Source organism: Herpailurus yagouaroundi, unplaced genomic scaffold, assembly GCF_014898765.1.
Source record: "Herpailurus yagouaroundi ecotype Mexico unplaced genomic scaffold, PumYag 29, whole genome shotgun sequence".
Lineage (NCBI taxonomy): Eukaryota > Metazoa > Chordata > Mammalia > Carnivora > Felidae > Herpailurus > Herpailurus yagouaroundi.
The window spans coordinates 30695562-30708230 of NW_024412377.1; the positions used below are offsets into that span (position 1 = coordinate 30695562).

At 43.6% G+C, this 12669-nt stretch overlaps 1 protein-coding gene across 1 annotated transcript in view; it reads right to left on the minus strand.

The window, feature by feature from the left end:
- Positions 1–10022: 10022 nt before the first annotated feature.
- Positions 10023–12669, minus strand: part of LIFR (LIF receptor subunit alpha) — a 75612-nt gene continuing 72965 nt past the window's right edge. The window contains exon 20 of the mRNA XM_040495731.1: positions 10023–12597. Coding sequence (XP_040351665.1) covers positions 11974–12597 — 624 coding nt within the window. The 3' untranslated portion in view covers positions 10023–11973. The remainder of the gene's footprint in view (positions 12598–12669) is intronic.

Below are 12669 nucleotides of genomic sequence, written 5' to 3' on the forward strand. Positions count from 1 at the left end.
TGCAGCTCCGACTTGGCTGAAAGAGGACTTGGATTGGAATGTCTCTGAGAAGGAAGGCCAGGGGAGCTCAAGAAATTTGCTCAGATATCCTCATTTAGCCACAAAAGTAACAGGCACCGGGCCAGAGGATCAGCTGCAGAAAATCCTGCTAGGCTGCAGGAAAGCAGAGACCAGGTGAAGACACTAGCAGGCCAAGAGAGAGTGGAGGAGAGCGGTATGAGTTCAAGGCTGCCCCGGCTGTGGGCGTCCTGTGTTGTCACTAGCATCAGCTCCAAAGGGCACCTGGCGGAGTGTGGGCATGATATGGGGGCACTGTCAGAGCAGAAAATGTACCCGCTATTTGTCTGAGTCACATTTCTCCAGCCTCACGAATGAAGCTGGGGGACAGACTGATCCAGCCCCTCAGGACTGGGGAGGTAAAATGATTTGCCAAGGGTTGGGGGTCTTCTTTACGGTGACAGAACTGCCTCTGGCCTGGCAGCCTGAAGCCCTTGGGGTTTGTTCAGAAGCTTGGGGGCTGTTAGGCTGGAGGGAGGCCAAATGATCTCTTGGGGCCTCACATGCATTGCTTTAGCGCTCGCCTTCGCAGAACGTGCCAGCACACGTTTGCTTCATGAACATTTGCTAAGGATTCCCTCGGTGGGAACCGACCCCTGGATGAGACACGGGTGAGCCTACGAAGGACAGAGAAGACCCAGCTCCTCAGATCCAAGTGTCCCCCAGGGCTGTGGTCTCATCTGGCACACTCACCGGCCACCTGCTCCTTCGAAGCGGTCAGGAGACTTTCTTCAAGGCCCGGTCCCTCCTGTGAGCGCTCCTGATTCGGCTACCCATCGTGGATAATCTTCCTTTCTATGAACACAAGTCAACTGATGGGTAACCTAATCGTGGGAGTGCCATCCTGTCACATTCACACTCCAGGGAGTGGGATTGTAGCAGCCTGTGCACCAGGGGCGAGCATCTCGGGGGCCATCTTAGAATTCTGCTGGCTAGACCCCATCAGCCCTGACTACCGGGCGGTGCTACCTCCCACACAGTGCTTCACCGGAAACCAGATTTGTTTTCCTAAGACACGTTCATGTCATGTGCTCTCTCAGTAAAGAATGCGCCACAGCCTGCCGCGTCCCTAGACAATGAGTCAAAGGCTCCTAGGATAAAGGGACTTCTATTCCCGGAGGGTATCAAAAGATTTCAAAATCCCTGTTTATAGTTCCTGAAAGTCCTGTTTCCCGTGGGTCCAGGGACTCTTACCAATAACGGAGGGCCCGGGATGGGGTTCAGCTGCTGGTGTGGGTGCCCCGAGGACTGGCTAAATTGAGCCAGGCAGCTGCCTTTTCCGACGGCCACCCTGCATGAGCCCTGAGCAGCCCCCACTCCCAAGCTCCCGCTGGCCGCCCTATCACCTTAGAGGAAGTACCGTGTAAGCAGAACTCTGCGTTAGGTTGGAATCTTCATTAGTCAGTTGGTATAAAAGACTGCATTTTATGGCATAGAAAAGTTGGGGAGCGCTTGAGTATAATGTGCCAATGGTTCCTAGTGTGAAATCTGAGTGTTGTTTTTTAGTCCCAGCCAAATCAATGCCAGACATCTTTGCCTGGCTTTCGAAGTCATCCATTATTTAATGAAAATATGAATAGTATGAATAAATTACGGACTAAAGGAATTCAATAAGGACTGAGGAATAAGAAATTTAAATAATATTTCCATACACTAGTGTTACATATCCATGAAAGAACAATGCACATGAATATTCTATTGATATGAAAAAAGATTTTCAAAATATGTTAAATACAAGAGGTTTGAAAACAGAATACACAATATAACCCTTTTATATATGCACGCATATACACGTATATGAAAATGTGTAAATATTTACATATACACATCCACATAGGAAAAATGTCCAAGAGGATAACAGGCAAAGTATTAAAAATAGCTAATGCTGTATAAGAAGATAGCGATTTTTTTCCCATTTCCTTTCATTTACTTTCTAGTTTTTCTTCAGTGAGCCAGTAGTAAATATTTATTGTTTTGGCCACTCGAAATTCTACCTCTCTTCTTTTTGGGGGACTTTGTGTGGTTTTTGTAAAAGTGGCCTCTGAACAGAACTTCTGTCCAGCCACATCACCAGCCCATGGACGGACACGTGACACAGGCCAGGCCCACCAGAGTCCTCGCCCATCATGCTGGGAGGCCACTGGAAAAGGCAGTTGCCTATAAGCTTGGAGGAGCCTGACCCTACGGGCCCAGCTCTCTGGGGTCATCTGACCTGAGAGAAGAAAGTTCTGGATGTAGAGAAGAGACGTGTTAGCCCCGGGTAAAGTGAGGGTCTACAGCCCCGTGTGGCCTGTGCAACTTACCGGGACTCACCTACCCATCAGGTAAATGTCTGAGAGATGCCATAAGGGTTGTCTTCTGGAGAAGCAGATGCGCAATTCGGGGAGGAGAGGTGGGGACAGAAATGGATCGCCTGGTTATGCAAATTGTCACTTGGAAGAATGCAGAGAACCTAACCCAGAGAGAAGGAAATCGATTTCCAGACAGGGAGGAGGTGTGGTGGTGGTGGATGGTGGGCAGGAGGAGGGCTCGAACCTGTTGTCACTTCAGTCAAGGCTATTTATCCTTTATCCACTGCTGTCAAAGAGATATGAGGATAAGAGCAAATTTCCTTGAGGAGGAACACAGGGTCACCACGTTCAACAAATACTTGAGGACCTCCGGTGAACAAACCCTCCCTGGCTCACCAGAGAAGGAGCGCCTTGGGCCACCACCTTGTCTGAGGCACAGCAATTCCGTGAGGACCCCCTGTCTTTCCATGGTTGGAGACTTTGCCACAGGCGGATCACCTCTCTGTAAAATAATGTAGTTCTTATAGCCAGGAAACAGGCCACGTATTGGCTTTTCAAGGTACGGTTATTTCAGGACTATCAGGCTCTTGGGGTGCGTCTGATACTGTGCCGTGCTCTGTGGATGCAGCGCTGAGACGCTCAATTTCTGTGTCGAAGAAAGCATTAGAACCGTGCTCGGTGAGCAGAGGGGGTGGGGGTGCAGGGAGAGGTGGGGGTGCTGTGCAGAGGTGGGCTGCCTGGAGGGGTGGGGGTGCCACACAGAGGTGGGGTGCAGGGAGAGGTGGAGGTCCTGGGACACTGGAAGAGAACTCCCTGAGCCAGCAATGCTTTAACTGAGACGTGAGGACGGAGACAGTCACCCAGGTAAAGAAAGGTGGAGTCCAGCATATGAGCAGGTGGGAACAGGCCCCGTGGTTCATCTTGGCAGGACTCTTGCCGTGTAACAAACAGCCCTCTGGGTAACTGTGGGCCGTAGCCTAAGGTGCATCTTATCCGTGTCTAAGGCATTTTCACATTTGAGGTGCCGGTCACAAAGAGCCGTTCCTGAGGCTTCTGGAGGGATAGAGTCACATGTAAGAATCTCACACCTATTCTGTTGGGAGCATCACATACACTATGGGAATCCTCACGACAGCTTTGCGAGAAGAGGTTATCAAGACCCACCGTTCAGGGCGGAGGAGAGCGAGAGTTTGGTAATTCCCCCAGGGTGGCCCAGGTAGCAGGTGGTGAAACCAGCTGGGAGCCAGATGTGCGTGGCTCAGGCAAGCCAGCCGCCGCCTGGTCTCACGGGAAACCCCGTCCACCGCCACAGGAGAGGAAAGGAGCCACCAACGGCAGAAAATTAGACTCGAGGTTCATTTGTGAAGGGTGCCATTGGCTGGTGGTAATTGGGCAATCTGGGATTAGGAGGGTGCGCGTGTCTTGCACTCGGCTTCTTCAGGGCCTCCTGCCTCTCGAATCAGAATCCGCCCTGAGGACCAGGTGAGTGGGGGGAGGGGGGTGTGCAAGTACCTGCAGGGATAGGAAGATGGCCGCCGGGCGCCGGAGGGCGCCCGCTCCGGCCTTGGAAGGCTGTCTGCAGCGGAAGACGCGAGGGCCTGCTTCCACAGCAGTGATAAAGCTGGCTGGGGTCACCCGGGAAGCAGATTTGCATCTGAGCTGGGACCTCAGACTCGTTCTCACCTTTCAAAGGTTCAGAGAGAATCTTGAGCAGCCAGGACGCTTCAGTTGCACTCATTTTAACAGGATTTCTGCTTCCCAGTTTTTACCAAAATCCTCCTCAAAAGCTTTTCTTGTCTCTTTAATCTGAAACTAATCACTCTGGGATAAAATCATCTCCAATTTAATCCCGAATTAGTTCAAGACATCTCTAGTTACATCAACTTCGCTGGTTCTTAGAGACCGAATAAATACTTTTAATTTTTCTGTTAGTCGCTCCAGGGGAAGGGTACTGGATCAACCTCATAGGCCATTCAAAACTAACTTTTACACAGCTCTTTTGTAAAGAACTGGGGTTTGTAAACTAACATTTTTAGTGATGTTGAATACATTAAAAACAAGTTCATACATCTCTACTTTTCTTTCCCTAATACATCGTTCCTCTCTTTTTGACCTTTTCAAAGTCCCTACAGTTGATGGGGCTATGTATTTTGGCTCAAGAATTCACCATCTGGGAAACAAGTTATGCATGGACATCTCCCTGGAGGACAGACCACATGTACACGCTCTCTTAGGGCTTAAACACTAACACGTGTTTCACAACTAATTCAAAATTAGTTCACAGTTTCTTCAGGTTAAATTGTGGCCCATTCATATTTCAGTTGTTACTCTGGGTAAAGCACAGGCTACACAGGACCAAAGACTTAATTTCTCCCCCTTATGAAATTCTACTTAAGATCACTTCTTACGGGGCGCCTGGGTGGCGCAGTCGGTTAAGCGTCCGACTTCAGCCAGGTCACGATCTCGCGGTCCGTGAGTTCGAGCCCCGCATCAGGTTCTGGGCTGATGGCTCGGAGCCTGGAGCCTGTTTCCGATTCTGTGTCTCCCTCTCTCTCTGCCCCTCCCCCGTTCATGCTCTGTCTCTCTCTGTCCCAAAAATAAATAAACGTTGGAAAAAAAAAAAAAAAGATCACTTCTTACTTGAAAATTACTGAGGTTTTGCTGAAGCAACGACTGGATTTCCAAATTCGGTAACTTGAGATAAAACTAATTTTGATATATTCCTAGAAGGTCCAGAAATGTTGGTCTTCAAAGGGAAGAAATTAGAAACCATACTTTTAAGGACCAGTGTTGTTTTATAATGTTGGAGTCCCACTTTTTGGTTATTTTTATGCTAACATTTCTGGTACACAGATTATAGATTTAGTGGAAGATACAGATGATTATCTCAATGGCATAGCAATGTATTAAAATATTAAAAATGTATAGATAGCCCTACGTTATTGCTTCATAAACCAGTGTAATTCTTATCAGAATTAACAGAAGTATTAAAGCAGAAGGTATTTTTCCTAAGTGCTTAAGACAGGAGGGAAAAAAAAAAAAAAAAAAAACCAGTAATGCCCAAATTCGTCTGCGTAAGTTGTAAGAAAATATATTTATTTTTTTCCATGACAATACTATGATAAAATTGTTAAATACATGCATGTTTTAAAAACAAACATAAGTAACATCTTTAGAGTTAACAGCCAAGCATACTAGTTTTACATTTAAGGTGTCTTAGTAATAGGTTACTTATATTCTATGTTCTTGATATAACCATGTTCTCCAAAAGATATGGAAACTAAATTCTGAAATTATACGAGGATATAAAATGTTCAAATTTTCCATTCTAACAGCAACATAATCTCCACATTTTCACAAGGCAGAAAATACTTCAGTTGTCATCTCTGTTAAGTGGAGTTGTTTTATTCCATTTTGAACTCGGAATTCTGTGAATCAGACTGAATCACACAAATATACTGCACTCTGTAGTTTGCTTCCTCTACATGAGTATTTAGATGTTTCCTTACATGATTAAGTATGATTTTAGGTACAGATTATCACAAATTATAGCTCGGGTTTTTTTTTGTTGTTGTTGTTGTTTTTAGGTCTGTAGTGGTGACATTTTAAGAAATGAATACAGGAACAGTGTTGGATTTGATTTCTCCCTATCTTTCCGCTACATCTGCACACACCTGACCAAACAAAAATTAGTAAACAGTTACTAGTATTTATTTTAAAAACTGAAAATATTTAACACAGAACCCTTAAAAAAAAAAACCACTCACTCTACAAACAACCTTATAAAAAACAAAAAGTTATATCTGTTCACAGTATGTGTATTTTGTAAACAGTAATTCACTACAATGCAATTTTGAAAGTAAAAAAATGGCAATTTCCTAATGTTATGAAGAGGACCTCTGACTTCTGGCCAACTAATGAAAGAGAAGAAAAGGCAACACATTCCTTTAGGATAGTTAAGTTTTTAAGTGACTTTTACCTTTGGACCTGTTTTTAAGGTGGTTCTATCTCAAATTTTGGATGTCTTTCTATCCAGGCCAATCTTTTTCAAGCAACTCTGAATTGAAATGTATGTAAGAAAAAGCCATGCTCCTTTCTGAGAAAATAACAGGAGAAACAAAGCCCATGGTATCTTAGAATACCCACCCTTCCACAACAACAAACCGAACAGGGTTTTTTCTTGTGTGTTGTCTTCAACTATTCATAACATATTCACATTTTCCCAAAGCATTATGTTGGAAGGAAAAAATTAAATAGATGAGTATATCATAAACATCCAAAAAGTTTTGGAATCAAATTGGGGGCAGAATATTTGAAAAATGTCTTATGAAAATAATTAATTACTATTGTTTTCTATGCTCAATTACAAAAATACTAATGTTAAACCTAACAGTTTAGCTTGTCCATGTTTCAATGAAAATTTTATATACCATCTAGAAATCTTTCTGAGCTCTTATAATGGAATGCTTAGGAGAAATAGTAAGTTCAGAAATTGAAAGTTACCCCTTTTTAAAATGGAATAATTATGAAGGGAAGTACATTTTAAATGTATAAGGAACTTCAATACATTTAAATAAGCCATCAACCAGGTATACAAAGTATTTTTGGCTTAAGGACAGCATAAGGTCTATGGTGTTAGTTATTTGGGCTTTTTAAAATTATGACTGGCTACTGACTGCAAAGGCAATCTCAGAAGATTTATGTAACACAAATTAATTTTCTTATCAATTAAATATTCATTTCCCCCACCCACATCTTTTAACTTATAGCCATCAAAAAGTACGATGTTATTACTGTTTTGTATTTGGTTAATATTCAATCAGTATAGTTTCCATATTTAAGAGATTTTGAACTTCCTGTTTCTATGGTTCTTCAGCTAGGCACTTGTACATAAAAACATTCAGAAGTTTTCCCTCTTAAAACACTTTTAATCCAAAATATGAACATTCTTAATAGAGGGAGAAATAAGCACTACCCATGATTAAAAGCAACAGAAACCTTTCAGAACTCAGTATCATAATTGTAAGAATTTGGATATATTCCAGATCAAATCACATCCCCTGGAATTTTACCACACACGATAAAGCCTGACACATGAACTTAATGTTCTTGATCCTCCATATAGGCATTAAAAATAGCTCATTTGTATTATAACTGGCATGAATATGATCATGTAATAGACAAAAGCTCAAACTGAAAAGAAATAAAAATCTCACGACCGTATTGAAATAAGAAGTTTAAATATTAATAGCCCTGGTACATAATCCATGAAGACATAAAGGGAGCAAATTTAAACCAAGTGCTTTCCAATGATATTCTAAGGTCATATCTAAAAGATGCATTTACAGTAAGTTTAGAAAATCTTTTCCTTCTGTGAAAAATTTTCTTCTGGATATAAAAAGTAAGATGGATGGGCACGGTACCATGGAATTTTGTTTTGGCGGGAAGTGCCAGTTTAAAATAAACGCTTTGAAGAAAGAGTTTATCCAGAGAATGAATGAATGCTTACATTAATCGGTTAAGCTCACACATCAGTGTAGTGTTGGTTCGCTAGAACACATGCTGGTTGGCACAAACAGGTCCCAAGTTTTGTAGCCATCAAATAAAAAGACACTACGAATACTCATGAGGGAGGGAATAAGATGCAAGGAATAAGACAGTGATGCTTTTGCAGGAGTCTTTCCCAAGTTTTCGTTGAAACTGGAGCTACTTCGTGAGTAGATCTGAATCTTTCAGCCGATAGTCTTAGATCCACACACGCTAGATCCTGGGACATACCACCCTTCAGGAAAACTAGTTATTCTGCACTTTCTGGAAGGGGCCTCGATAAACAATTACTCATTGAACTCCCACTATGTACCTAGTCTTTGTAAATAGTTAATGATCTCACATTTGAATTCTGAGATGCTTAATTTTAGATAAGAAATAAGAAAAAAAAAAGACATTTTATAAAAGATATGCAAGTGTTTAAATGGTTCGAAACAGATAACAGTAAAAATTACTTTAGTGTAAATAGAAAAAAAAAAAAAAAGTCTTATCAGATTATGTGCCTGAGCAGGAGAAAGCTTTGATAACATTTTCTGCATGTCGAATGTTAGGGAGTACTTCAATTTCAAAAGACCGTAAAATTGATTTCAAATTCTTTTTGCACTAACCTAAATCTAGTTATTCAAACACAGAAAGGGCTGTAATGTTCCTAAACGTGGACAACATGAAAACCACTAAGAATTACAGGACTAATAACTTCCAGCAAGAATCCAAGTTGCATCAAGTTTTAACAGTGTGACTTTCACCAGTTTCTGAGAGGGCGACAGTACTGGGTGTCTAAATTCTTCAGACCCACGGGCCGTGAAGGTTATGCTGGTATGGAAGACGAGGCTGACACTTCCGCCCTGAACTTGTTCCACGAACGGCTGCTTCTGAGTCTCAGCTGCAGAACAGAGCACCTCTGTCACCTAAGCACATAAACACACAACTGTCCAGATACCCAGGGTCACAATCTCAAATCCAGGCTTCTACAGTTCAACACACTGATGACTGCAACTCTATGTGGAGATTAATCCACACAGTCCATAATGTACAAGCTCTAGCTAATGTCAAAATGCTAGCTACGTCTTCTAAGAATATTTTTATGCTAAATGTTGTTTACCTAGCTAGGAGGGCCACTCACAACAGAAAGGCAGCCATAATGACCACCAGAACCTCCATTTCTCACAAGGGAAACTTGATCTGAAATTGGCTACTAAGTGAACTGGCTTGTAAGAGATATGAAAATGCGTCCTAATAACACAGTACTATTAAACAGACATGGTGGGGCGTAACTATAGTTCAGATATTTAGAATGTTCTAAGCAATGACTAGGCCTTAGTTGAGGAAAGAGGGATTTCCCAATTACTTTCCCAGTCAGGAAGGGCTGGAGAGAACAATTCTAGTCTCCCCTGCCCCAGGCAGAGGCGCTACCATGACTGGACAGAGCAGGACCCCTACGAAACTGCTTTTCACACTGGAGCATGGCCCCAGCATTGACGGACAGTGCACATTTACCAGGGTCTCCAGTGCCACAAACAACTGGATATGTGACAAAGGGCATCTTCTCTCTCCACCCCTCCCCTCTCTCTCCCCGTGTTGAGGCCACCCCCATATGCCCAGGTTGGGGGGTTGGGAGTGGGTGGGGGGTAATAACTTAGGATTTACACAGTGGGTCTGGCTGTCTTCAATTCCGTGGGAAAAGGCAAGGAACCTTTGGCCTGACACCTAAACCACATACTCCGAAGCATGAGGCAACTTATCAGGAGCCTACCCACACTAACAGTGTTACTCTGCTTCCCATTAACCTAGTGATCACTGTGTATGGAACCCCAGAGGCAGGGGAGAGCAGAGCCGAGCAGCTCTCTGAACCTTTTTCATGCAGGAAAAGTACTGAAGTCTCGGACAAGGTGAAAGGACTCAACAGCCCAGTGATATTCCCTGTCAGCTGAACAAATGAGCTGTACAGGCTGGAAAGGGCATCAGATCCACATGGCCACGGCTGCAATGCATAATGCATATGTACTGATGACACAGATCAATTTCTGCTGGCCTGACTTTTCCCATTCTCGGTGAGGTGTAGTTCACACCAAAAAAAATGTCTACCTTAGCCAACACATATGCTATCCTAAGGAGATGGAAGTGCAGGATCCATCTGGTTTCAGGGGGAACGAGGCATGAGTTGCGGGCAGCAGGGGCGCGGTAATGACCAGCCACGGCGGGAAACGAAGGGAGCCCCAGGTCTGAGTGTCTGGGGTGTAAGCTGAGGAAAGGAGCCCAAGAAGATAAAGAAGAAGAGAAAACTGTTAGGGATGGCTCTGGCTTGATAGATTTTTCACTGTTTTAAATCCCAAGGAGCTATGACATGGTTTTAATATACCGTGTGTGTATATAATTAGTTCTAGTTCATCGCACGTGTCCATGTAACATGAAGCTCAAGAATTTAGTTGAACTCTAGCGATTAGAGCCAGGATTCATAGAGTACCCAAATGGATTTTGCTCCTTGTCACCCTGTGGCTTTTTTCCATGACATGGTTTTTATAAAAGAAACATTAGGAGCTAGAAAAAAAGACAACTGATCCATTATATGCAAATACATCACAGAACCTCGGATGATAAAAAAGAAAAAACCAGGCACATTTTGATGTATTCAGAGATGTCCATTTTTCAGGTACTTTGCCTTAACTGTCAAAAGACAAAACACACAAGACAACGTGGGGGTGAGGGAAACAGAAGATACACTTTTGAGTTTTTCATTCTGACCACATTCGTCCTAGACATCACTTATGAAGACCGAAGGGGGCAGAGGATGCTGAGAGGACACACAGTCACGGGCAGCTCACAAAGAAAATGCTGTGCCCTTACTGCAGGCGTGCCCACGGATTCAAACTGACTTTGTGACAGTTCATACAAAATAGCCCTTGAGTAACTGTTCCTACAGGAAGCATTCTCTTTTTAGTTTTAGATTTAAAACTTTGAGGACTGGATCAAACAGTCTGGACTCACGATCATTTCAGAGGCAGAACCTGCCAAAATGCCTGATCGGGAGGAACGTCTGCTACGAGATGTCCTGGGTCATCACCGCCTGGGTGCGTGGGGCTCCGTGGCACAGCCTTCTCAGGAGGCACTGACACCGATCAGGGCTGCTGCACGAGAACGGCTGACACAGCGAGACTGCCCAGTAGTCACCTCAAACAGGAAACCCCGGGAATCCTGTGTTTATCAGTAATACTGAATTTGCTCATGTTTACAAAACGGGCACCGTGTCACACGCAAAAAAACAGATGTTTAGAAAAACTTAGATCTGCAGTCTCAGAAATTTCAATTTTAAGTATTAGGGCAACCAACTGCAACAAGGGAAGTCCGCATGCAAGCTACAAAATAAGGGACAGGTTTGTAAACCCTCCCAAAGCAAGAGAACACGATTCTCATTTGGGCTGGTCAGTGTCACGCTCATTTTCAACGTTTGTACCCCTGAGAAAACTGTTTGATAACCATTATACAGTAGGCACGGAAATCAGTATACTTTATCAAACAAAACACTAAGTAGCTGTTGCTACGTTAAAAATTATATTAATTTTTCGTAAATGCTGTGGATAGAGGAGAATGATGTTAACAATTTTGAAATCTGTGCTTGGTTTTCATCTAAATGGAGCAAGTGTCAGGCAAATAAACATCATCTGTTACTTTGACATTTTTCTCCTGTGCCTGTAAATCTGCTTGCAATTCCATAAAGTATCCGTATGAGAAAACCACTGACAGAACAGAACGCGCTGCTGTGGGAGTTGTTTTGCCATGTGTGGGACCGGACAGGATTAGCCGTGAAGTGCTCCCCAAAGGTGGAGCACGAGAGAATTCTTTGGCTCTAATCACAGATAGCTCCGAAACTTGAGTTGCATGGTCTGGATTTCTGAGTTACCCTACTTGGGCCATGAGACTACGTTAAGAGCACATTAACACTTGGAGTGTAACTTGCGCAGTGAGGTCCACCTTGCTAACAACACTTCACAGGATCCCTCCAAGATGCCCCGTGCTGGCACGGCAGCACCAGCAGTGAGAGCTTACTGAGATGGCAGACTGAAGTGACAGAGTGACACTGTTAGTCATTCGGTTTGTTCTGGAAGAAGTTTGTAAAGGACCATCCTCCTCCATTCGATTTAGGAGAGTCTTCATCTTTAGGAGGAATCAAAAATTGTCGGGAGTTAATGGAGCAGGGACTTCCAAAAGAGACAATTTCACTGTTGCTGTCTGTGGATCTGGGGGAGTCTGGAGATACTAAGTTCCAAGTATTTACATTGGCCTGAGGTCTGTAACCTGCAGTTTTATCTAAGTCAGCGTCTGCAGCCAGGTCTTCTACAGTAGAAGTGATGGGGAGGTGCATTTGTGGCTTATAGCCTGCCCCCCCGACGGGGTCGCTCTCTTGTTCCTCTTCTGGTTTTGCCTGAGGCTGGTACATGGACTGGACATCGATGTAAATGACTTGTGAGGTCCCTCCGGCTTCATCCACTCCCGGGTTCGGTATTTCTTCCTCGATGACTGGCGGACAATAGGACACAACCACATGGTTCTCGGGTTCCGCATCAGAGCTCTCTTCTGGGCGCTCGACTACGGGAGAAATTATTTCTGTATCTTCTATTTTAGGAACTGCTGATCGAGTTTCCAGAACTTCAACATTATTTGGGGTACAAGGATTCATTTCTAATGTTTTGAGAGCGCTGTTTCCCTAGAAATAGATTATGAAACAATGATTAAGAATAGCACTAAAAGCTGCCACAACGCCCTTCCTACAAAAAGG